The 25459-nt window shown below is 42.1% G+C and overlaps 1 protein-coding gene and 1 long non-coding RNA gene across 2 annotated transcripts in view; one reads left to right on the forward strand and one right to left on the reverse strand.

Annotated features, from left to right (window-relative positions):
* Positions 1 to 18001, forward strand: part of LOC125331059 (maltase-glucoamylase-like) — a 43174-nt gene extending 25173 nt beyond the window's left edge. Inside the window, exons 28-48 of the mRNA XM_048314940.1 lie at positions 801 to 969; positions 1833 to 1929; positions 2340 to 2452; positions 2557 to 2682; positions 3406 to 3534; positions 3640 to 3747; positions 3845 to 3907; positions 4177 to 4308; positions 4906 to 4990; positions 5891 to 6029; positions 9308 to 9441; positions 9967 to 10001; positions 10093 to 10209; positions 11422 to 11570; positions 12071 to 12155; positions 12250 to 12306; positions 12933 to 13057; positions 13267 to 13355; positions 14608 to 14657; positions 15915 to 16085; positions 17398 to 18001. Of these exons, the coding sequence (XP_048170897.1) occupies positions 801 to 969; positions 1833 to 1929; positions 2340 to 2452; positions 2557 to 2682; positions 3406 to 3534; positions 3640 to 3747; positions 3845 to 3907; positions 4177 to 4308; positions 4906 to 4990; positions 5891 to 6029; positions 9308 to 9441; positions 9967 to 10001; positions 10093 to 10209; positions 11422 to 11570; positions 12071 to 12155; positions 12250 to 12306; positions 12933 to 13057; positions 13267 to 13355; positions 14608 to 14657; positions 15915 to 16085; positions 17398 to 17460 (2236 nt within the window). The 3' untranslated portion in view covers positions 17461 to 18001. The remainder of the gene's footprint in view (positions 1 to 800; positions 970 to 1832; positions 1930 to 2339; positions 2453 to 2556; positions 2683 to 3405; positions 3535 to 3639; positions 3748 to 3844; positions 3908 to 4176; positions 4309 to 4905; positions 4991 to 5890; positions 6030 to 9307; positions 9442 to 9966; positions 10002 to 10092; positions 10210 to 11421; positions 11571 to 12070; positions 12156 to 12249; positions 12307 to 12932; positions 13058 to 13266; positions 13356 to 14607; positions 14658 to 15914; positions 16086 to 17397) is intronic.
* Positions 18002 to 19645: 1644 nt separating this feature from the next.
* LOC125330859 lies at positions 19646 to 24475 on the reverse strand. The gene is made up of 3 exons (XR_007205727.1): positions 22962 to 24475; positions 22591 to 22770; positions 19646 to 21202 (listed from the first exon to the last, which is right to left on the reverse strand). It is a non-coding gene; the product is annotated as an uncharacterized LOC125330859 (long non-coding RNA).
* Between the last annotated feature and the right edge of the window lie 984 nt (positions 24476 to 25459).

The following is a 25459-nucleotide window of genomic DNA, read 5'->3' on the forward strand; positions in this document are numbered from 1 at the left end:
CCACAGCACTGATCATTAAGGGTTGGCCATTTGGGTCAGTTTTGGGAAATGGTTAGGAAAAAAATTGAAGGAAGTAGTGTCCCAACTACCTTGAGATGGATTTTGGTAACATGATACACAAGTCTAGCATGAGCTGCAATTTCTTCCTTGATTAAGTCAGAGCTAGAAAACAGAGAACAGTTGAATGTGGTTTTTAGTCAAAAAAACAATTTTTAAAAATTTCTTAAAGTACTCAAAACTTAATTGTGAGTTGAGTTGCCTTTTGCCAACCAGAATAGTAATTCAGCCTGCAATTGAATCTCCTGGAACAATGGAATTCTCTGGCAGAGCCCACCAGGCTGCAGTTTGGTTTCTAACTGGAAAGATGCTGATTTATAATAAATATGACCTGTGAATGGAATTTCAGTGTAATCTGCACAGAAAGTTCAGCGAACTGTATAAAGCACTTTATTTACTCTATTCCATGTGGCTCCAGTGCTCAGTCTGAGAGGAAAATAGGATTGCAGTGTCCTGAAATGCATTTTCTCACTAAATTGCCAAAATATGATGCAACTTGCAGTGCTTGATGCCTGTGTGTAATTCCTCTCTGAGAGACACAGAGGACTTCGTGTCCCTAAACTCTTCAGCAGTTATTAGACACGCCCATTTTGTGTGCTTTAAGTTTTCTTGATAACCACAACACTCTTAGCCCACTTTTACTGATTTCCAGAGAAAAAGAGTGGCCTAAAACAAAGTGTCTGCCACAAACACAGCACTGAGCACACGCTATTCTTATTTTCCCTTTCCTCTTCCCATTCCAGCTGGGATTCAGGCCTGCCCACCTTCACCTTCAGCGACATGTTCATTCAGATTTCCACCCGCTTGGCATCCCAGTACATCTACGGATTTGGAGAAGCTGAGCACCCCACGTTCCGACACAACATGGACTGGCACACCTGGGGAATGTTCACCAGGGACCAGCCTCCAACTGTAAGTAGGCAAAGAAGAAGAAAATGTGATGTTTTGGACCAATAGAGTGCAGAAATATTTGGCAGGACTTTAAAATCCACTAAGTATCTGCTGGTACTGGGCATTGGCTCTGGCTGTATTTATCATCACTTATAATTTAGATGGTGTCTCCATGGCAAAAGCCTTCTGTAAACCCATTATTTGTGATCTGCAAGAACAATGTGAAGAGTTCAGGCCCTCAGTCAGATGTTGGAAGGTGACAAATGGCTTAGGAGTAACAGCACGTTCCTCCTTTTTTTCATTCCTCTCAGCTCATTGTTTTGAAAATTAGACATGAGTCAGAACAATTCCTATTGCTTGGGGATTAATTTAGTACTTACAGGGGTAAAGCAGAAATCTTACCTCTATTGATTTATCTTATTTCCTACAAGATAGCAAATTTCCAATTATCAGGGAATGGCCAATGAAATAGCAGCAGCTAATTATAGCTCTAACTTCCAGTTCAGGTTTTGAATATATTTTGAGATAATAAAATATAACAGAATGCCACCAGTACCTCCTGAGCACGTAGACACTTGGTCCTGTTTGCAAAGCAGGGAAGGTTTTGTCCTGAGGAAGCACCTTCTCATCAGTGACATTTACGTGCAGCAATACCTTTGCTTTCCTTCCTGCCTGAGCAGTCTGGACGAGACTGACAAATTGTGGAGTTCAAAGTGACCTTCTGCAGATCTGTTTTGTGGTTAGGTAGGGTTTAGGTGTATAAATTTCAGGTTTATTTGCTATGTTTGGTAATTGTCTCGTCTTTTATTGAATTTATTACTAAATGTTAATAATCAAACGTTTGCACTGTTTCCCCAGTAAAATGTATTTTATTTTATTCGCAGTACAAGATGAACTCCTACGGTTATCAGCCATTTTATATGGCTCTTGAAGAAGATGGCAATGCCCACGGTGTTCTCTTGCTTAACAGCAATGCGATGGGTAAGAAACCCTTCACTCTATTTCATAAAATCATGAAATGGTCTTGGTTGGAAGGGGCATTAAAGCTCATCCTGTTCCACCCCCCTGCAGGGACACCTTCCACTGCCCCAGGTTGCTCCAAGCCCCATCCAACCTGGCCTTAGACACTTCCAGGGATCCAGGGGCAGCCACAGCTTCTCTGGGCAACCTCAGGGCCTCATCCCCCACCTCAGAGGGAACAATTTCTTCCCAACATCCCATCTAAACCTCCTCTCTGTCAGTTTGAAGCCTTTCCCTCTTTTCCAGTCCCTCCAGACCTTTGTAAATTGTCTCTCTCCATCCTCCTCCGTGTGGTCCTTTTTTACAGTCAGTGTTTTGCACTAGTGGCAAATCCAGGCCTCCTTTTGTCCTTTCCTTCCCTCCATTTCCAGATGTGACTTTCCAGCCCACCCCTGCCCTGACCTACCGCACCATCGGAGGAATTCTCGACTTCTACATGGTCTTGGGCCCAACTCCTGAACTCGTGGTTCAAGAATACACTGAAGTAGGAGCCTGAATAATGCTGGGCTTGGGAGGGGGCGGGGGGGGGGAGGGGTTGGTTTGGTTCCTCTTCACCTCTTCACCACAAACCTCCTTTCCTATTTTCAGCTGGTTGGCCGCCCAGTCATGCCACCCTACTGGTCCTTGGGATTCCAGCTGTGCCGCTACGGATACGCGAACGACTCGGAGATCGCCCAGCTGGTGGAGGAAATGAAGGCAGCTCAGATTCCCTATGTACGTTGGGAGCAAATAACATTTGAGCTTTTTGGCTTTGTAGCATTGACTAGAACCATTTAAACGCTAAACCACAAACCAGCCAAAAAAACCCCACTGGGGTAGAGAAGAGCAGGTTTAGTTCCACAGACTCTGGGCTGTGTTAAAAGTTGCTTAATTTTCTTTATCATTCACACCAAAGAATGACAGGAAGGAGCAGTGATCGAGAAGAAAAACAAGCAAGGAAAAAATGAAGCAGCAATCTTTTCAGTGCTGCAATGCTCCTGGTCAAATCAGCTGTGATTTGGCCCAGGTTGTTGTTGGGATAGTTGGAATAGCACAGAGATCTAACAAAATTATGCTATAAATTGAATGTGTCTTCATTTTAAATATAATAATATCAGTGTTTCAAGGTAGAACAACAGTTTCCATTGTTTCCCCATAGCAATGGAAATATAGGTGCAATTTCTGTGTACACACATCCGGACAAACCCAGTTTTTTCCTCTATCATCATGTATCAATTCCTACCCTCAGATCAGATGCAGCAGTGAAAGGTTTATTTTGTTTTGGACTTGATAACAGATGTGTAATATTCATTTAACAACTGCAGCCTGATGTTACCACTGCTTCCAGTTTTACACCTCAAAAGTTCTGTATTTTACTTATTTTGGTGGATTTTCAATATTTGGCAAAAAAAGGGAAAAAACCCATTTAAAATTAATTGGGTTTTTTTTGAACTGCAGGATGTCCAGTATGCAGATATTGACTACATGGACCGGCAAATGGACTTCACCATTAGCCCACGCTTTGCTGGATTACCGGCTCTGATCGACAAAATCAAAGCAGAAGGAATGAGATTTATCATTATCCTGGTCAGTTTGGAACATTGCTTTCAAATTTCAATACGGCATCACAAAATGGAGGATATATTCCAACTTGAGTTTTGAGCATAAGGACAAAAGTGTTTTTAATTGTAGGATCCAGCCATTTCTGGGAATGAAACCGATTATCCTACCTTCTCCAGAGGTGTGGACAATGATGTCTTCATAAAACGGCCTGGTACCAATGAAATTTTATATTCCAAGGTACTGTGCAGGGAGGAGTATTGAAACCTGTGTGTTGTTGATGCGCAGTTTGGATTCAGTGTGGTTGGAGTATTTGAAATATTCTTTGTCCTGCTAGGTCTGGCCATTTCTTCCCAATGTCCAAGTCAATGAGTCACTACCTGAACAAACACAAATACAGGTAAATATTGACATGGTTTGGTTCTGGACTCAAATACAGACATTAATTAATGGAATTAATTAATGAAAATAGCAGCAAACTCATTGATAAATCTCATGGAAAAATAAGTTGCAGAAACTGGCTAAATCATCCTAAGAGCCAAAAGAAATCAGTGAACAAGTAATTATTTTTTGTCTTTTTTAAAATTTTCATTTAAAAATTCCAGAATTTTTCCAGAATGGGATGTCTTCAGTCCCCTTATCTGACTTGTTTTCCTTCTGTTTTTACAGCTCTACGGAGCACATGCTGCTTTCCCAGACTTCTTCCGCAATTCCACGGCGGAGTGGTGGAAGAAGGAAATCCTGGAGGCCTACAGCAACCCCAACGCCTCGAGAAGCCTCAAGTTTGATGGCCTGTGGACTGTAAGTGTAGAAATCTGATTTCTGGATTGTTTTTCTCTGCCAGACATTGGTGGAGAGGGCCCCAGTTCCCAATATCTGCACTGCTCTGGCAGAAGTATCCCATGTTAAATTCTCAGTAAGGAAATGTTGGACTTGATGATCTTGGAGGTTGTTCCCTTGAAACAAAGACTCGCTGAATCACAAAATGGTTTGGATTGGAAGAGATCTTAAAAATCTTCTATTCCCACACCTCCCACTATCCCAGGGTTCTCCCAGCCCCAATGTCCAGCCTGGCCTTGGGCACTGCCAGGGATCCAGGGGCAGCCACAGCTGCTCTGGGTACCCTGTGCCGGGGCCTCCCAGGGAACAATTCCTTCTCAATATCCCACCTAATCTTGCCCTCCTTCAGCTCAAGGCCATTCCCCCTTTTTCTTTTTCTGTCACTCCATGCCCTCATGCCCTTTCCTGCCTTTTTGTCAGCCCCTTTATGGAACATGGGATGTCCAGCTGCGATGGCAGCTGCAGGGGCTCCTGAGGAACGCTGCAATGCTGCTTATGTGTAATTCAGAATTTATGGTGTTCTGTAGCAGACTATGGGGTTTTTCTCTGTGTTTTTAGGACATGAATGAACCAGCAGCTTTTGTGAATGGTGCCTTGGATGGCTGTAGGAATGACCTCCTAAATAATCCTCCCTATATGCCTGGTAAGTCTGATCCCTCCTTAGAACAGTTTTTTTAGGTTTTTCTGGTTCCTACGTAAATTCTTACCTGGTAGATGGGGCCTAAAAGCCTAAATAAAGATGGGTTTATAAACCCACAGCTCCTCACTGAATGTGGCCCTTTATTTCTGAGATTATGGGCACACTGCAAGCCCAGACACTTCAGCAGGAGCAGGAGCTGTGCAGCACTTTGTAAAAATAAAGTTCTTTCCAGTTCCTCGCTGCATATGGATTTTGATCCCTATTTTGTGTCTAAGTGCTTTGCTTGAGGCATGGAAGAGAATTGAGCTCTCTGTTTTTCGGTTTTCTCAGATGAATAATGCAATTAATTAAAAATTTAGAAAATATCCCTGTGTCTCTTTTCATTATCATTTATGTGAGCAGTCAAATGCTTGAAATGCTTTGGTTTCTTAGCTCGGCTTTCCTGAAATGCTGTACTAATTAGGAATTATTTATTAATGGTTTATTAGCATATCTCGCTGCTTACTGTTGTATTCAGGTTTCATGAGTGGTTTCTCAGGAATTTCCAGGAAATTAATATTCAGACACAGATCATACCCCCACCACACCCATTTTTCTGTTTGTGTGGTTGGTGTGACAGTGTTTAAAAAGATTTGAAATATATTCTGATCTACTCTGGTTATTCTTTGAGCCTCTGTAATAAGAGCATCTGTAACCGAACTATTAAAACATTCACAGACCCAGATACCTGCAGAGGAATATTGGAAATAGTCCATTTTGGAGAAGACATTTTTATAGTTATAAATAAGTGACAGTATAAAGAGACTGAATGCCTAACAGATTAGGAAAATTAAGGAAAAGTAACTCAAATGATTAGTATATGCCTATTGATAATAATAAATATGTTTCTTCCCTTTCCACAAGGTTTGGGATACAGGTCAGAAGGATTACCCTACAAAACTATGTGCATGGAAGCTCAACAATACCTCGCAGATGGGACCCCAGTCAGACACTACGATGTCCACAGCCTTTATGGATGGTCCCAAGCCAAACCCACGCTGGAGTAAGTGCTTTGCATCTTCCATGCTGTCTCCAAAATGTGTTCCAAATGGATATTCCATGTCTACATTCCTACAGCCAAAACTGTCAGTGGTTTATTTCAGATGCCTGAGTGATCTTTCTCTTCACTCTGATGAATTTGGTTCTTCAATCCAGCTCCAAGTGGAGTTGGATGCTCCAAGGACTGGGCAGCTCCTGGAGTTATTCCAGTCAGGGATCTCCCTGTGGTGCAGGAAGGGAGGTGGGACCAGAGCTGCAGGAGAAGGTGAGGGGGGTCTGTGCAGGGCTGAGCTGGAGCTGTGCTTCCATGGTTCCCCTGCAATAAATCCTTTCGGCACATAATTATTGTAATTAAAACACCATGTACTTACTGTTTCTAGGTGTTGCTGGGACTGCCTGGTTTACTCCAGGTTGGTTCTGGTTTTCCTCACACTTCACATCCAGTGAGGGAAAATGAAGCGAGTTTTTCAATCATGTGAATTTCAGACGGGCTCGATTATGTTCTCTATTTAAAATGCAGTGAAAAGGGGGAAGGGTGACTTTTAAAATGCAAAGTGTGAGAGGAAAGCTTTACTTTTCAGCATTTCTTTTCCCAGTTCCAAGGCAAACGTCATTATCTGTCCCTCTGAATTGTCCTCAGCCTGCTTTAGATAACACCCGATCTAATGATAATGGAGCTGGGCTGTTTCATTTACAGTTCAACGAGTGAGCAAGGCGCAGATTTTCTGTGCAGGTCCTAACGACCTTAAAGCCCTGGGTAACTTTGATATTACCATAAAGAGAGAAAATATCAGGGCTGTTTGGATTTGTGAGAGGATGCTCCACTGGCAGGTTGCCAGCACAGCCCTGCCAGTCAAGGCAGGGGCGAAATTGCTGACAGGACAGGAGGGAATGTCTGATCCCTGTGCTGTCAGCTGGATGTCACGGGATTTGTGCATCACAAAATGTGGTGGGTTGGAACCTGGCTGAGCTCCAGGTGCCACCAAAGCCCCTCCAGATCTCCCCTCCTCAGCTGGGAAGAAGAGAGAAAATATAAAGAAAGATTCATGGATTGAGACAAGGACAGAGAGAGATCACTCCCCAGTTACTGCCACAGGTGAAGCAACTCAGTTGTGGAGACCAGTTTAATTTATAACCAATCAAATCAGAGAGGATCATGACAATGAAAACTAAATCTCAATTCCCCCCCATCTTCACTTCTTTCCTAATTCATTTCTTGTTCTACCTGCTCCCCAGCAGAGGCAGAGGGGACATGGAGCAGGGGTTGCAGTCAGTTCATCTCACGCTGTCTCTCTCCTCCCCACTCTCTTCCTCTCCCCAGGGGTCCACAGCTTCCTGCCAGGATCCAGCTCTGGCACAGGCGTCCCACGGGATCACAACCTCCTTTGGGCATCCTCCTGCTCCGGTGTGGGCTCCTCCAGGAGCTGCAGGTGGATCTCTGCTCCCCCATGGAACATCCTGGGGAAATCCCAACTCTGGAGCCTGGAGCATCTCCTGCCCCTCCTGCACTGAGCTGGGATCTGTAGGGCTGCTGCTCCCACATACCCTCACCCCTCTCTCCAGCTCCAGTTGCTGTTGGGAGCAATGTTTCCCTTTCCTATTCCTGTTATCCCAAAGTCACTCAGTGCTGCTGATGGGCTCAGCCATGGGCAGGTCCCTCTTGGCTCCATCAGAAATGGGGAAGCTCCAGGAAGTTTCTCACTGGAGCCACCCCTGCAGCCCCCCCATTGCCAAAACCTTGCTGTGCAAACTCAATGGAATAGACAATAGTTTGATAGGAAAAGGAACATTGCCATCATTTCTGTGCTTTAAGTATGAACTGAAATATTCCCCTCTCTTTTGCAAGGCACTGCAACAGAAATCACTACAATAAATCTCTCAGTTCCCACAGATATTCTCACACTGGAAATTTATAGGAAATGTTATCTACAAAATATATACACACATATATTTCAGTCCCAAACTTATTTTTTGGCAGTAACTGAAGGGGTAGTTGTGAAACTGAAGAAATGTAATAATTTATTTTGATACTAAACCATCCAAACAGAAAGATTATTTGCACACAAAACTCAGCAAAGACTGTTACTGAAAAGTGAACATCAGTATTTTATATAACCTGGTGTCATTTCAGTTCTCCATCCTTAAAACACAGAAACTTCAGGATATTACCTTGATGCTGTTCTTTTGTAATGAGGTTTTTGCATGGCCAGAACCCTTATTAGTGAGCACAGGAACTGTTTGGAGGTTAATTCAGCCTTTGTGATCTGAATAATTGATTTTCATGGATAGAGCTATGGAGCTCTAGGCCTGAGCCTCCAGTCCCAGAACACTCAGGTTGTGCTCATCCCTGAGCAGGTCTATACGTGACATTCACTGCCTTCACTTTTGAAATTTTAGCTGCCACTTCCAAAGCATTATTGGCACAGGGAAAGCAAAGGGAGAATGAAAATGGGCAGTGTGTTGCAAAGGAATAAAGGATCTTGGAAAAGTTACTGTTTGTCCTGGAGGAAATAACTGTGGCACATTAGTCTGGTCTAATTGCTGCGGTAATTTAAGTGACTTGTGTATCTTTGCTGTAATTATGGTGTCACTAAAGCTGCAAATCCTATAGAAAAATAAGCAAATAGTGCCTTAGTGAAGCAGCAGCTTGGGCAGTTAAGGTGGAGCTCTCACTGGAAGAGCAGTGGGATTTAATCAGGGCGATTTTCTGACTAATATTCCTATTGATATCTTGTCACCTTGGTCTTTCTCAAGGGAGTACAAATCCCTCTTTTTTTTTAATTTTTTTTATTTCTTTTATTCCAGTACCTTTTAGTCAACTAAACTTACACTGAGACGTCCAGTAATCCTGCTACCTCTGTTTTCACTCCTTTGGTTTGATTTTTGCTGAATTATTTTCAACTGTTGCTTCAAATTTTCAGGTACTTTAACAAAGGAATGATGTGCCCTGGAACACATTGTGGAGCCCTTGGAAAATGTGCTTAGAAAAGCTTTGCTATGTTCCTATTTTCCCATACAGGAGTGAGCCTGAGCTGGAAAAATGTATTTTAATCCTTCTTTGTTTGCCAGTTCTCTTTGCAGCTGCAGCTTGGCCAACACTGCTGGGATTGTGTGTGGATCATACTGAATTGCCATAAAAAGCACGAATGGATTGGATGTATATAATGCAGCCCTTCCCTATGATAATATAAACCCACAGATTTCTTTTCAAAGGCCCTTATACAATAAATTCTCCTGCAGTAGTTCTCCTGTAACTCGTTTCTCTGTCTGTTTTCCATCCAGAGCTTTGCAGAATGCCACCAAGGAGCGCGGGATCATCATCACCCGGTCCACGTACCCCAGCAGCGGGCGGTGGTCAGGGCACTGGCTGGGGGACAACACGGCAGCCTGGGATCAGCTGCCCAAATCTGTGGTTGGTACGTGGCAGGAAAAGGGTCTGCATTCCTGGGATCACCGAGTCATGGAATGGTTTGGGTTGGGAGGGACCTTAAAGCCCATCCAGTTCCACCCCTGCCATGGCAGGGACACCTTGAACTGTCCCAGGCTGCCCCAAGCTTTATCCAGCCTGATTTTGCTTCTCTTTCATTTCCTTGCTTTCTGTATTCCTGCGATTTTAGATGTAAAAAATTGGCTCAGCAACCAGAATTTGTGGTCAATTCCTATTTTTCCTTTTTCTTCTTATACCTTTTCTGTGCCAGGTGCTGGGAACCCCTTTAATTCCCTTGGGACCAGACTCCTCCATGCACTGTGTCATGCCACTTACTTTTTTCTTTGCTCCTGTCCACCCACATCCCTGCAGTAGGAAAACACCACACATTCGAGAAATTGTGGGGCTTTTGTTTGTCGTTTTCTCTTTTGATTCAGCAGTGCAATAAACATTTTCTGTGTAACCATCAAGTGAAAAAACCCAGCCAGCAACACCAATTTATTTCTCTTTTCAGGTATGCTGGAGTTCAGTCTCTTTGGAATATCTTATGTAAGCTAATGAGTTATTAACTTCTATTTAATTACCCTGATGCTGGACATGGTAATACAGTTTCCCATTTGAGTTATTCTGAAAATTTCAGACAGGAGCTGATATCTGTGGCTTCTTCCGAGACGCAGAGTACGAGATGTGCCTCCGCTGGATGCAGCTGGGTGCATTTTACCCATTTTCGAGGAATCACAATGAGAAAGGAACAAGGGTGAGTGGCAATATTTTAATAGCTGTTAACACCTGGGCCCTTGCAACACCCAGGAAAAGCCAGCCAGAACAACTCACAACTGGCCTGGCACAACAACTCCCCACATTTCAATTAAAATGGAGAAGAAAAGAACACTTTTGGCTCTTTATCAAATGAAAATTGACATTTTTTCTATGCTGGCTCTGCTACAAGCCTTCCCATCACCTGGCAGGTTTTATGCCCACAGAGGGGCAGCTCTGGGATTTGGACACTTGAAGGAAGTATGTTCTGACTTTGCTCAGACTGAATCAAACTCTACATATTTTCTCCTCTGGGCCATTTGGATTTCAATGTGCTACAGCAGAGCTAAAGTGGAGATTTTATGGCAAAAACTTCAAGGAGCACAACCGACCTCAGTGTTCTCAGCCCTAATTGCCCATAATTACACAACAAATGAGAAAATGGGGCAGTGGAATAAGATGCTGGAGTGAGACTCAGGAATTTCTGTGCTTTGCACATTTGCCACCATCAGATATTGTAGTTCTGTTAAAAGGAAAGGGAAAGAATTGCCTAAATGGAGGCTAAGGACTGGAGTGAAGAAAGCTGTCCAACAAGATAACTGGGAAAAGAAAAGAAAGGGAAACAGCACTTCTGTTCCAGGGAAAGCTTCAGTCTAGCAGAGTGGAGCTATTTAGATGGCAAATATCTAATGGATTAAAGCCTCCTTTTGAGAGCCAGGTGCTTTATCTCGCAGCACACACCTTCCACAGGCCTGGGAAAGCCTCAAAATGCAGATTTGGGGTTATCATGGTGCTTCCAGTCTTAGCCAATTTGCCAAGGTACTGTTCCATACCTTTCCTAAAGACTGGGAGCTCTCCTGCTGTCAGTCACTGGTGCCTCAGACCCTTGCTGCGAGGCCGGGCCCAGGGGGCTGGTGGATGCTGCACAGGGGGACGTGTCACGCCTTGGGGACACCTTGCATTAAACGTTTTTGCAGCATTTCCCCACAGTTTTTATCAGCTTTCCTCCTTTCAGTTGCCATCTTGGGGATGACAGTGGCAGCCACTGTTTTCACTCTCTCCTGAGCTGAAGAATAAATAACTGAAGATGCTCTGCTTCAGAGGCGAAATCTCCTTGGTTTGTTTTGCTATGTTGATTTGGGTTTGGTTTTTTTTCTTAGCTTTCCCAGGCAGTCCAATCCAGCTTCTCTAACAACACTCTCTTCTCCTCCAGAGGCAAGATCCTGCTGCCTGGAATGCCACATTCCACAGCATTTCCAGGAACGTGCTGAGCATCAGATACACCCTGTTGCCTTATCTCTACACCTTAATGCATGACGCCCACGCCCACGGCAGCACCGTGATCCGCCCCCTTCTCCACGAGTAAGTGCAGTTCCCCTGCTCTCCTGGCCAGGAATTCTCTTTAAAACTCTTCTAGTTGTGACCCCCTAACAACAGAGTTTACAGCATTTTCCCCTTCAATTATAAACATAAGTCTTGGCTGGGAAAAACAGAGGTTTTTGCATGTGGTGATTTACTTTTTTCCAAGAAACTCAGAAAATAGTGGCTTAAATTAGAAAATCTGTCCCAGGTTGTCCAAGTTGTTATTATTGTAATAATAAACATAAGACCTTCAGAGTTTTGTTGTCTCAGCATACTGAAAAGCAAAAGCGAAGAAATGGAAAGAAATCTAAAGTACTAACTTGCATTTCTCTAATGAGTTTCACTTTGTGCGTTCCTGGCAACCATTAATTGATCTCTGAATTATTAACAGCAGTAACGAGGCAATAGATATTAGAAAGAGTGGGTTCAATTACTGACAGAAGGGTCTTCAAGGAGGAACACTTTGGGAAAGTTCAGCTCTCGCTGTCTCATCCTGACAGGTTTGTGGAGGACAGAAAAACGTGGGATATCGACCAGCAGTTCCTCTGGGGTCCTGCCCTGCTCATCAGCCCCGTGATGCAACCGGTGAGCACCAATTTAAGCACCAATTATCAAAGTCATTTAATTTAAGCTTCACTTTTTGATTTGAGGTGCCTAAAATTTGTGTGTTTAATTGCAGGATGCTCGAAGTGTGGAGGCTTATTTCCCCAATGCCCGCTGGTATGATTACTACACAGTAAGTCATCCTATAAAAATTGCATTTTAAAACTTATATTTTAACTAGTATCTTCTGTCTTTCCACAGTGCTGTGTGGCAGGGAGGTGGGAACACTCTCCTGCCTCATTTGCATTTAATAGAAGTTCTTAGAAACATAAAATCTACTCAGCTGATTAAAAAAATACTAAAAATCCTCGATTCCTTTATAATAATGTATAGCAACATGACCAGAGTTACAGTAAATGAAAAGGTGAAGTAATACCTTTAACTTAGAGCTCTTTTCACTTTTTGTAACCCTTGAACAAGACACAGAAGGTTTTTGTAACGGAATGCTCTGATAAAGAAAAAAACAAACCAGGTTTAGCTGCATAATTTTTCCCAGAATATAATAAAAGATTTGGTAACAGGAAGAGCAGGATCAAAACTCCCTTCATTAATCACAGGTTTGTGTTTCACTGCTTGGCCCCTTTGGTTCAGCTGCTGTCACCCACGGTCAGCCCAGGCTTTTATAGGGCCGAAATTTCGGGGTTCCTCTTGTTAATAGTTACTCCTGCAGTAACAACTCCTAATTAACCTGTCTAGAGAAATATTATCACTGCATTCTGAAGGAAAACTCTGTAAAAGATTCAATTTTTTTGCACACAGGAGGCAGATACTGGCTTTAGGGGACAGCTCCAAACTTTACAAGCTCCTTTGGATCATATCAACCTGCATATCCGAGGTGGATACATCCTGCCTTGGCAGATACCTGCTAATACAACTGCTTACAGGTAGGAAGAAGTGAAAATTTTAAATTTAAGTGATCTTTTTTGGGGTTTTGGGTTTTTTTCCTAATGGTCTCCTTTAACAGTATGGGATGGGAAGATGGCTGTGGGAGGTCGGCTGGGTGGTACACAACATTTCTGTAAAGAAATTGCCATTTGGGAAGTATGGAATGAGATTAGCTGAGGAAATTGAGGGAAAATTGTGATTTCCACAGCCGGAAGAACGCAATGGGACTCACGGTGGCCCTGGATGATGCTCTGTTTGCAGAAGGACACCTTTACTGGGATGATGGGGTTCGCATTGGTACGTCCAGGGTTTCTTACCTCCCTAAAACCCTTTTTTTTCTGCTGTGGGAATGGCTGGATCCTGCCAAGAGAGGCTCTATCCTTGGAGATATTCAAAGACCAAATTCAAGCAGACAAAGCCAAACCTGAGGATGTGAATTAGAGAGAGATGAAACAAACTGTGGGGTGTCCAAGGAGGAGGAGAGGGCAAGGGAGAGACTCAGCCACAGCCACCCCATTTCTGGGGGACAGATCTGAACCTGCCCTCAGAGGCAAAACCGGAATTAAACCTGCAGATCAGCATTACAGAAACATGATTCTTCCTTATTTGAGCCACACCACGCTGTGATTTATAGAATTAATATGTTGTATAAATGAAATCATGCCCTGGGCCTGAGGCAACGCAGATAACAAAGTTCCATCCCCAATCCTATGGGAGCCATGACCATAGATCATGTGAGAACTTTCACGGATTTCCTCAACATGGCTAAATTTAAATTGTCTGCAGGTAAGGGATGATGCTGAGATGTCATTTATCCTCCCCTCCCAGAGTGCTTTACCCTCATAATGACGATGAGCTCTGGCCTGAGATTCCCATCAGGAATGCAGGAAATGTGATGTGGGGGAAGTTTGCAGGAGACTGGGGGTGGATCTGGAGGTGCTTCACACACGCTGTCAGCACTGGAATCCAGAGATGATGGCGATGTTTAGGGAATCTGATGATAAATGGGATTTACGTGGATTACAAGGAGCATCTCACAGGCACCACTCGAGGCAGGAGCCTCAATGCCCAGATGTCAGCACTGCTCTGAGGGCAGGCATAGCTGAATTATAGGGCTGGGAAAATAAAAACAGCCATTTCAGACAGGCAGCAGCCTCTGTCATGGTCAGGTGTCACCTGTAATTGGGCAGTGAATGGAGGGGGATGTGGGAAATGACTCTTCAGTGAGAAACAGGAACATTTTTCTCCTCATCTAAACTCTCCTGATCTTCCTAGTGCTGCTTCTTTGTCTGCTTTTATATCTTACCTCTAAAATGTTCTCCTTTTGTCCTCATTTAGACTTGAAACACACTGAAAATATTTTATGTCTAACAGCATTTATCTTCTGGAAATGCACGACTTCTCTTTATTTACATACAAATACATCCCTTATATTTGTAAGTTGCCCATGGACACAATCCTTGAGCTGAAATTTCAATAATGTGTTAAATAAGGTGGATAGAAAAGGCATTTGATTCCTTTTAATTCTTTTATTCTTTCTTTACAACAGATGCATATGAAGATGGTGTTTACCTGCTAACATCATTTACTGCTAATCAGGTAATCACATTAGCTTATATGTATTTAATAGGCACTTTTGGGTGATTTTATTTGGGTATTTTAATTTGGGTCTTCCTAATGTCTATATATCCCAACCTTACATTAAACTGTGCTCACAGTTGATTAGGCTAGAAGAAATGTGATTAAACTGTGTTAAGAATGAGCTTAGGAGTGATCCTGGAGTGTATTGTTAAGTACAATTGTCAGATTTCACTTCTTATCATAACCATCTATCTGCAAATAAATTAGGCTCTAATTATAGGGAGTTTTGCTTTAAAAGAAAAGCTCTTTCTATTGTAGCAGAAAACACACTTTCTTATTTCATTACTTTCCAGTGTGCTTCTAATTTTATCCACACTGTTCTTTCTTCTCCTTTAATTCTGTCTTTGTCAAATAAAAGGGTGTTAATTGCTAAGGCAGGGAGTTTGTTTTGCTAACACTTAGTATTTGCAGTTGTAAGGAGATTATAAAATAAATGCACCTTTCCCTGCTCCTACAAAAACTTGGTAAGGAAAAGCTTAATTAAAGAGGTCTTGAATCAACCAACAATGAAAAACACTCACCCTCTGAGCCCTAAATACGTGGGATTGTGTCACAGCACATTTGTGTGGGATCTGGGTACATCCTGAAGAAATCCATAATCTCCTTAAAATCTCAGTAATGGCACGAGAGGGGGCCTGTGAGTGCTGAGGGAGGCGATGGGGAGGAAGGAGCTGTTCTGGGAGGGCAAAAAGGAGAAGGATTAGAGCCTGGAGCTGCTCCCACAGAAGCTGGAAAGTGAAACAGGGGCAGGGAAGGAGGGGTTTGTCCTGCAGCACTTGCTGCCCATCCAGGGGTTGAGAATTTCTCGTTGCTTCACTCCTCACATCAATCAGCTGAGTGGCAATTAAGGACCTGCAAAGCCCAGGATTTGGCCAGGTTAACAAAGTGGAGGAAAGCTTTCAGTGTTGGAAAAATAAATCACAACACACAGGTAATTAGGAAAAAAACTTGAACAAAAAACCTGGAGTGAGGACAGCAAATGGAAAACTCAAGTGGATTTCATAGAATCCCAGAATGGTTTGGGTTGGGAGGGACCTTAAAAATAATCTCATTCCAATCCCTGCCATGGGCAGGGACACCTTCCACCATCCCAGGCTGCTCCAAGCCCTGTCCAACCTGGCCTTGGACACTGCCAGGGATCCAGGGGCAGCCACAGATGCTCTGGATTTGTCCCAGTCTAATCCCAATCGCTGATATTTTCCCTCTTCCTTTCAGACTGTTTTGGATATCAGAGTTATACATCAGAATTACACTGATCCAAACAACCTGATGTTTACTGACATCAAAGTCCTGGGGGTGCCCACCAGTGTCCAGCAGGTGACAGTGTCTCAGAATGGGCAGGCAATCCCATCATCCCCCGACGTGGTCTATGAGAGCAACAAGAAGGTGAGATCTGCTTGAAGGGTTAAAAAAGGTTTCCCACCTGTGTTTGTGCTCTGAAACCTGTGGAGATTCAGCTGTAATACCATATTTAAAATAGTTATCTATTTAGCATATTTAAATATTTATATATCTACCTATTTATCTATTTAGCATATCTAAAATATTTCTGTATTTACCACATTTAAGATATTTCTATATTTAGCGCATTTAAAAATATTTATATATTTAGCACATTTAAAATATTAATATATTTAGCACATTTAAAATATTTCTGTATTTAGCACATTTAAAATATTTATATATTTACCATATTTAAAATATACCACGTCTCAGAAAGATGCACAAGCTGCCATCAGGTAATGATTCTTTAATACAATTTAATGCATAGAAAATATTGTGTGTGCTAGAGCTTTCAAGCCCAGAAGTCCCTGTTGAGGAACCCAAACTGCTTCTGGAAAAGTGGATTTTGTTCCCTAACAGCTTCCCTGCAACCTGGAGCTGTGACAGGAGGCAAAGCATCTCTGAGTATATTCCTGGTCTCTGCATGACCCCGCTGTTGTCGTTCTTGTCTGACAACATTTCCCTCTCCCAGCCCTGTTTGCCTCCCACCATTTCCTGCTCTGTCCTGTCCCATTTTGGCTCTGGGCACTGCAGCACTCAGTTCCCACCCGGGCAAGGCAACCACTTTTTCTAAGGTTATTGGGAAACCTTCAGCCAACTTCAGAGCACCAGGATTTCCATCTCTGTGGGTTGTGTCTGTCCAGGGATTCACCCTCTCCTGTCTCCCCAAACAATGAGAGTTACCAACCTCTTGTTACTGGGATGTTCCTACCCTTCCTTTGGGATTCAGCCTTCTCTCATGTTCTAGTTTGTCCTCTCTTTCAGTGCAAAATCAGAATATAAAATTTTTGTACCCAACAACAACAAAAAAAAAAGGGGGTTAAAAATATAAAAGAGAATGGAAATGTTTCATTCTGCTGTTGACTTTCTGATGGAAAAAAAAATCATAGGCACTGCTGAATTACAGTGTATTCTGATTTTGGCTGCCTTTAAAAAATTCCTTCATTTTTAAAGTAAAAGGAACCTGACTTCTAAAAGAGCCTGTGAATGAAGGAAGGGATCAGAGAGTCATGGTCAGACTCCCAAATCTGTGCCGGTTAAACTGTTTGTAGTGATAAAAACACAAATGAAAAAAAAAGAGGAATCAATTCCTGTAGGTTAAAATGAGCAGCCAATATCTCCCTGGAGCACAGAAAACACCGTGGATCTTCAGGGCTGAATTCCTAAATGCGCATTTTGTGTGTTTTATTCTCAGCTCCTGACAATCACCAAGCTCCAGCTGCAACTGGGCCAGAACTACACCCTGCAATGGAGCTGAAATGGAAAATAACATCAGCCACACCACTGGGTTTTCTCAGACTTGCAAAACCTCTTTCAATTTTTCCCTTAAAACCACACCAGCACAGCCAGTTTGTACCCAGGTATTTTGTGTACAAAGCAGTCACGTGCCAGTGGTGACACTTAAGGAGAACTTCATCTTTGAAAGCTGAGAACTGAAGGGAAAACTCTGTTTTTTCAGAGTAGAATTCCTGTCTTAGTATCTAATACATTTTGTGAAAAAAGATGCAGCTGTTGTTACCTAAGTGGAGTTGGAGGCATTATTTTGCCCATGTCTCAATTCCATCCTAATTTTAATTACACCCATGCAAGTTACTACTATGGAGAAGAATTGAAGTAAAAGCAAATGTTTTCAGATGACTGATTTAGCATGAAATAATATTTCAAGTTCTTGATCTACAAAATACTCAAATACTTGAAAAAATCATTTGAAGTTGAGGGGGTTTTGTACAACTTCAGCCACATCTTTGTGTTTCCCATGTTTGAACCTGAAGTTGTAAAATTAAACCTGAGGTTTCAAGGTTAATAAATGAGTGTTGGTCTCTGTGTGTTTATTTCACGGAAGGAAATGTTGTTGTTGTGTTTTTACCATAATAACAATTAATGTTAAAGCCTCCTTTTATCCCAAGAGTGCAGCACGTGAACTAAAGAGACTGGGAAAACATATTTACAATTAAATTTGAGGGGAAGAAATGGCTGTTGGAGGTAGTGGTGATCTCCAGGGACTGTGCTTTACATTCATTTAAAGGATTCCTCCTTGCTTTAAAATTTTGGGGTAAAAAACTCAATAGCCAACATCTCCTAGGTGGGTTAGTGCAATCATAGGGGTGAATTTATTGAAACTTTGCTGTGAAATGGTAACGAAATTGGCAAAGAAAATAATCATTTTATAATATAAAATATTATATTATATATATAATATTTTATATTTCATATTTTGACAAATAAAACTTCCCTGTTTCTCCAGCTGCAAGCAGATGTGAGGATGTGTCCTTTTGCTGCAGCAAGGGGTGAGCTTTCACCTTATGTGCCACACTTTGCACCCTTTCATCTGACATAGGAAATATTAGAGACAGCAAAAAGGCTTCCAAAAAACAAATTTGTCCTTATTCATTTGAGGAACCTCATTTTTGTCTTTTTTTCACCTTTGAGAGGCTTCCAAAAAAATAATTTCTTCTTATTTATTTGGGGAACCTCCTTGTCTGCTTTTCAGCTTGGAGAGGCCCAGCACCTCGCCTGAATCCCAAGTTTCAGCCCCAGGGGATGGTTTTACTGAGGGCCCAGGATAACAGTTCCTGAGAAACTCGCCCAGGTTGAGAAATCCCAGCTTCAAACTCACTTGGCCACCCCGGGGTCACTCCCTGCAGAGCCTCTCCCATCCCACATTCCCTCAGCCACTCTGGATCCAGCCCAGATGTGTCCCATTGCAGGAAATACCACGAAAATCCAGTTTCCCACAGAATTAAACACCCTGCTTGTGCTGAGATGGGATTTTTTAACTCTCACTCTCCTCGGAGTTTGGCTTTCCAGCACTTGTAAAATAACAACACCCAGAGGTTTGACACTGACACTGAACCGTGCTGTAAATCGAGTCTCTCCTGATGGGAGAGAATTTTCTAAAAGTCCTTGCAAGGAGTTTCAAAGATAAAACGAGACTTTTCCTTGAGTTTCAATGCTTCCAGATAGTTGTTTTTTAAGTCTTACTAGAGGAACAGAGCCACTAGTGTGACCCAGGTACAGCATAGAGCACAGAAAGCAGGAGTGAAGTCTAATTATCAAGATTTACGCAGCCTTTTAAAGATATTTTAACCAATAGTTACTAAAAATGTACATTAGTTTTACTTTCTTACCAATTATTCAGTAACACGACCAGGAACTGTGGAATTTTCTATCCACTCATTCCAAACTTCTTTTACTGCAGAATATGGAGTGGTAGAAGAAGGAGAAGAAGGTTTAGAGAACAACAACAATCCTTCATCTTGATATTTTTTACTCTTATCTATTTACTATAAAGAGAAGCCCAAAGCCTCTAAACTTTTCACCCTGTGACAATCTTACCTAGTAGTCTATAACCTAATTCACACCACTGTATTTTCTAGCTGTTGTCTGACTGTTGGTAATTTTTTCCAAGGTTTGAAGCTAAAACAGTGGTGTCCGGGGGGGGTAAGAACCCTTAAAAATAGGCAGAGAAATATTCTCGGCACTCTGGGTTCCTACAGACACAATCCTGCTGCACACCCCACTAGAAAATCCCCACTGAAGGCACAAAGCCTTGCCTGAAAGACACAAAGTCCTGCACTGGAAATCTTCTTTTCTGAGCTTTAGTTTTTGGAACCATTGGAATTTTGTTGGAACTGTTGCAGTCTGACAGCAGCTGAAGAGAAGTACCCGCTTAGGGCAGCTCAGAGGGAAAGCACCACGAACCAGGGTGGGGAGGAAATGATGGAAAAGCAGCTCTCATTTCCCATCAGTGTCATCCCAAAGGGTTCCCAAGTGCTGCCTGCACTGAAAGGCTCCTCCTGGGTACAAACTGTGGGAGTGAGGGGCTGGGGTGGAGTAGCTGTGTAGAACAGGAGCAGACATTGTGCTAAAGAGACACTGATGGCCCTGGCATTACAGTTCCACTCATGGAAAAGATAAAACCTCGTCACGCTCGGCTGTGCTTGTGTTAATGAAGCTGCCACACACGCACAGATAATTGGGTTTTTCCTTGGAGCTGGATGGAGCAGCTGGATGGCAACATCTGGCAGCACGGCTGGAGCGTGGTGGGCTGGGAAAAGAGGGTTGGGCACCTTTGGGGATCTTCTCCTTCCTTTTCCTTCCCTCCTTTTATACAAAAAGCTCACTTTTGTGATTGTTCTTCTGGTCAGTTGAGGAACTTTGGGGTTTTTTCAGCTAAACCAGGAAATCTTTGATAAATGATGAAGAGTTTGGAAGTTCCTCTTTACATTTGCTGGAAATACCAATCTCCTGTGACTCCAAGGATTAAGCCAAGCTTGGCAGTGCTTTCAATTACCAACACAAATATACTGCAATATGAATTTGTGAATTATCATTATTTGCAACTGAAATGTTAAAAATTAATCCAATGCAATGCACTTCAAATTAGCCCATGTGGAAAGCTGAAGTGTTTAAATACACATGGGATGTGTGCTATATATAAATATATAATTCACAAGTGCATGGTTAAGTGGACACACTTAAACACACACTATGTCTATTACTTAAATTATTAATATTTAAATTGTATTATTTAAAGTAAAGGTTTTTTTCCTTTTATTATATGGTTGCTCTCACATTCAGAGTCGTTCCAGTTGAATGTTTAATGCATATGAGGCATTATGCACATTACTATAATTATGGCATAAGAGATTCAGAAATGCTCCCTGACCAGTGGGTCCCTTTTTAATCATCTCAGGAGACCTTTCGTCCCCCTGATACAAACCCTACACTCAGGGTCAGCCCAGAAAGCAGCTGATACTGAAATATTCCAGCTCTTTTTAAAAATGGATAAAATTTGCATTGAGTACCGGGTGTAGGAGCGGCAAATAAAAATGACATGCAAGCAGGATGTCCAAAAAGTACCTGCTAAAAACATTATTTGCCATTAACTGAGTCTTGAAAGTAGCCCAGGGATGGAGGAGAGCGAGGAATCCAATCTGGAGCAGGCCCTCCAGATCCGTGGTTTTCTTTGCCAGCATGGGAACAGCTGGGAGAATCTGCTGTGGAAAAGAGAAAATATTCAACATCTTTGTGGATTTGGATATCCAAACCAGTTCATCAGGACACAGGGGCTGGAATTAAATCAGGTATGTCCAGGAATTGATGTAAGAGCTTCCAATGCCCTGTGTCCATGGAGAAAAATTCTCCTCAGATCTGGTTTTTGTAGAATCATGGAATGGTTTGGGTTGGGAGGGACCTTAAAGCTCATCCCATTCCACCCCTGCCATGGGCAGGGACACCTTCCACTGTCCCAGGCTGCTCCAAGCCCCATCCAACCTGGCCTTGGGATCTTGGTTTTCATAGTGGGATAAAGTCTAGGACTGAGGAGTTTGGGAGTTGGGTTGAATCCAAAAGAGCTGCTGCCTAAAAATGACAGAATTTGCAGATTTGTGCTATTTTTTCCTAAATTTGAATGTACTGGTGAGTGACAAACTCTGATGTGTTTGGACAAAGCCAGCAAAGAGAAACCTGCAAAGATCTGGGCTCTGCTTCAAGTCCAACTTCTTGTTATTGCTTTCGCTAATAGATTTAATTCCACTGGTTATTATTTTTAACAGATTAAAGAGAAATTAAAAGCAGCTCTTATAAGTATTTACACTTTCAGATAAATATTTAATAAATGTTCTCTGTTGTGACACTTCCTCTCCTCAGAACAGCACAACTCTGGACAAACAACAACAGCCACAGAAGCTCCTCTTTCTCCTGTTTTGATCCACACAATTCCTCACACCTTTCCCTCATATTCACTAATGACAGGAAACAGAATTTCCTGCTCTGCATATCCAGCCTCTCCAATTACTCTTTGCTCTCCAGCATTCCCATCCATGTTCCAGTGCAGGGATGCTGGGAAGGGCATTTTGTTGTTTTCCATGCAGGCAGGTCCTGCTTCCTTCACAAGTTTCCAGCTCACTCCTTTAATGAAATCCCCCTCCCCACTGAACTCCTGGCCCCCTCAGATCTCTCTTTCCCATTTTTCCACCACCTTCGGCTCTGTTCAGTGCTCTGAGCCATGACCAGCCTGGAGAAAATGCTTTTCTAGGCTCTGCTATTCCATCTCTACCTTAGAACAGGAAATATTTCCATGCCACCTCTGCTTGTTACAATCCTAAATGGATCTCATCGGTTCTGCCCTCTACCCTTAATAACCAGAAACATTTTGGAGTGAAAACGGAGATATCCCATCCTTTGGAGAGCCTAATCCCTTCCCACAGATCTTTCCAAGCAATAAAAACAAAGTTTGCCTGACTTTGAGAACTTCCCCACAGCACAAAAGCTTTTTCCAAGGGTTTTAATTGAAGCCAAGCCCCTATTTAGGTTACGACGTCCTATATTTAACTAGAATGGAATCATTTCTTTTCTTGTATTTAACCTTTGATCAGCTGCCTACCTTTGAACTCTGGATATCGACCTCCTCCTTGTCATCCTTGTCCCACTTCTCCTGTAGCTCTTGCATAACCTCAGAAATCAAAATCAAATTCTCTCTTTGCTGAAATAACTTTTATTGTTTTTCTTCACAGGCACAGCTTCACTTTGTTCTTTTGTTTCTTAATGTAACCACCATGGAGATCTGGAACACAATAACGAAGATGTTTGTACAGTTTTAAATAAAATGCAGCACAGGGGGAGTGTGTGGTTGAACAACAACAGTAATTAAAGAAAATACAGCATAAATGAAAAAATAACATGTTAAAAATCCTGTCGTGGTCTGAATTTTGCTTTTTTTGATATGGCTTAGAATGTTCTAAACTGTATCATTACCTCCTTTCAGGTTCTTGTATTCAATGATTTGTTGCTTCAGAGTGATGCAGGTAAAAATCTTCCTTATTAATATTTGCTTCCAAATGAATTCCAAAGAGAGAAGTGAATTTCTGCATTCAGAGAGCACAGACAAACAAATTCCCATCAATCCCCTTGTCCCCCAAATAGTTTCAAACTACCCAGATCTAAGTGATTTATAAATCCTGTGGCACTTGCAGGCTTGGGGCATATTCAGAGGTGGTTTTGTCCCTTTTTTCCTTTTTCTTCGGAAATATCCTTTCGTCCCACATCCCACCCCGCTTCTTCCACTGTCATATCCCAGATGGAAATTATTTTCTTACCTAGGGACACAGAGCAATAAATCAAAACTGGTTTTAGTAAGACCAGCTCAAAGCAGACCCTGAGCTGGTCTTACTGAGTAACAGCACCTCTGCATTTCCTCAGCATTTCCTGGATCTGGTTTTTCCCACAGGGTTTATGCCAGGCAGGTCACCACCGAAATCTCTGGAATTACATGGATAAACCTACCACAAGAGAATTCCCACATCTTCTCCAGCCTGATTATTCTGACTGTTTCTCAGAGTTTGCTGTTTCTCCTCTGAACCCTGGGAACTTTGTTCAGCCCAACATTCCCACTACTGGACATAACTTAAGCCCTTCTTGTGCTGACTTCCCACAAGCTGAAATTTTGGATATTTCTTCACACATTTTTATGTTTTCCTGCCTTTCAAGAAGTGAGTGTTGCCACCAGGCTGTCGCTGGCAGTGTCCCACACATGGCCAGAGCCTTTCCGAGTCCCTTCCAACTCCAGATATTCCATGATTTAAACACTGAGTACCTGGAGAATAGAACCATTCATTAATATCTTAAGAGAAGAATTTTGGGTCAGGCTTTTTGCCTCTCACAATGCATTTTAATGCACTTCTTACGGAGTCTTCCATTAGGCCTCTGCAGAGGTAGTTCAGATTTTCCTTTTATTCAGCATTTCCTCACAAGGGAATAACAAAAGCTGAAATTCTCCACCTCCTGCAAGATAATCCTGTGAGATTTTTGTATTTATTGCTTCTGGATGTCAGACAGGGAATTCACTTCCCACCATACCATAAAGCTGATTTATGAGAATACAAATGCATATATGGGTCAAAATGAAGTGATTTTTTTTTCCTTAAATAAAGGGGGCACAAAACTAAAAGAAGCTTTTTAAATAACGACAACATAGTGAAAATGTCAAATTTCAAGTTCTATACTTCCAACATGCAAAGTTCCATGTTGGGGAATGAATCAGAACATTTTTTTGTTGTTATTCTGGTGTAGGAACAGCACCTGAGAGAGGAAATACTTTCAGCTGCTGGAAATGCGGCTTTCACACTCATCTATAGCATCAGCCTATAGAGGATGTGTTTGTTATGATAAATATTTACACATGCAGACTCCCATTTCCACATCCTGCAGAACTGATTACGTCAAAGGAAAATATTTGGTTCCTTGACAAAAAATCCCACTTTTCACTTTTCCTTCCCCTTTCTTTTCTCTCCTTTCTTTTCTTTTTATGTTAAAAAATAATACATGCTGTACATTATATAAAATATAATATATTGTAATATTAATTCCTGCATCTTTGAAGAATATATATATATAATTTTCATACTATGGAGACTCTGTAAAAAGTCACCATGTCCAGAGTTTGTTTTTATTTGGATTTGTTTTTAGGATATTCCTCTTTTATCTACATGCCCTGTATTCACATATGTTCACCTGTGTAGAATTATAAGCAGTCTGCTTCCTTCATTTTTTTGAGATAACTTTAAATAATAATGAAAATCCATAAATAACATGGAAATCCACACCTAGAAATAAAATAAGTAAGTAGCACACCTGCAGTAGCAAGGTTAAAACGTTACATTCTGAATATTTGGGCAATTATCTTCAAGAATGAGGACAAAATAAGTACTTAATTTTCCTGGAGCATGATCCTTTCTAATTTTCTTGAATATTAAAAAATAAACCCTTAAAACCTTCAGTTGTTTTCAGTATCCTGTAAAAGTAAAGGTAGCAGCTGTGGAGTTATCACAAAACGAGTATGAGAACACCTTCAGGTACTCACCAGAGGTAGCACTGAGTATGTGCTGCTGCTGCAAATGTGATTGTGCTGCAGCAAATCCACAGAATTTTCCACCCAAGCAGCAGCAGGAAATGTTTTACACGAAGAGAAAAAGCCACGTCAGTCCCTCAGCCCCTTCACTGCAAGGACCACTCTTCTGCTCGTATTTGCTTTGTGGGTACCTTACCAATATTTAATTTGAACAGGACCACGGAACACAACGAGCCCTGAGCACAAGGTGACCCAGGGGTGTCACTTGCAGGGACAATGAAAGGGTTTAGTGCCATCCTACTGAAGAGCAGGGACAGGAAAATGTGGAAAAGACTTTTAAAATGTCAGGTCCAACCATGACCTGGCACCACCACCACACTCCCACTGAACCACATCCTCCAGTGCC

Source organism: Corvus hawaiiensis, chromosome 10 (assembly GCF_020740725.1).
Source record: "Corvus hawaiiensis isolate bCorHaw1 chromosome 10, bCorHaw1.pri.cur, whole genome shotgun sequence".
Classification (NCBI taxonomy): Eukaryota; Metazoa; Chordata; class Aves; order Passeriformes; family Corvidae; genus Corvus; species Corvus hawaiiensis.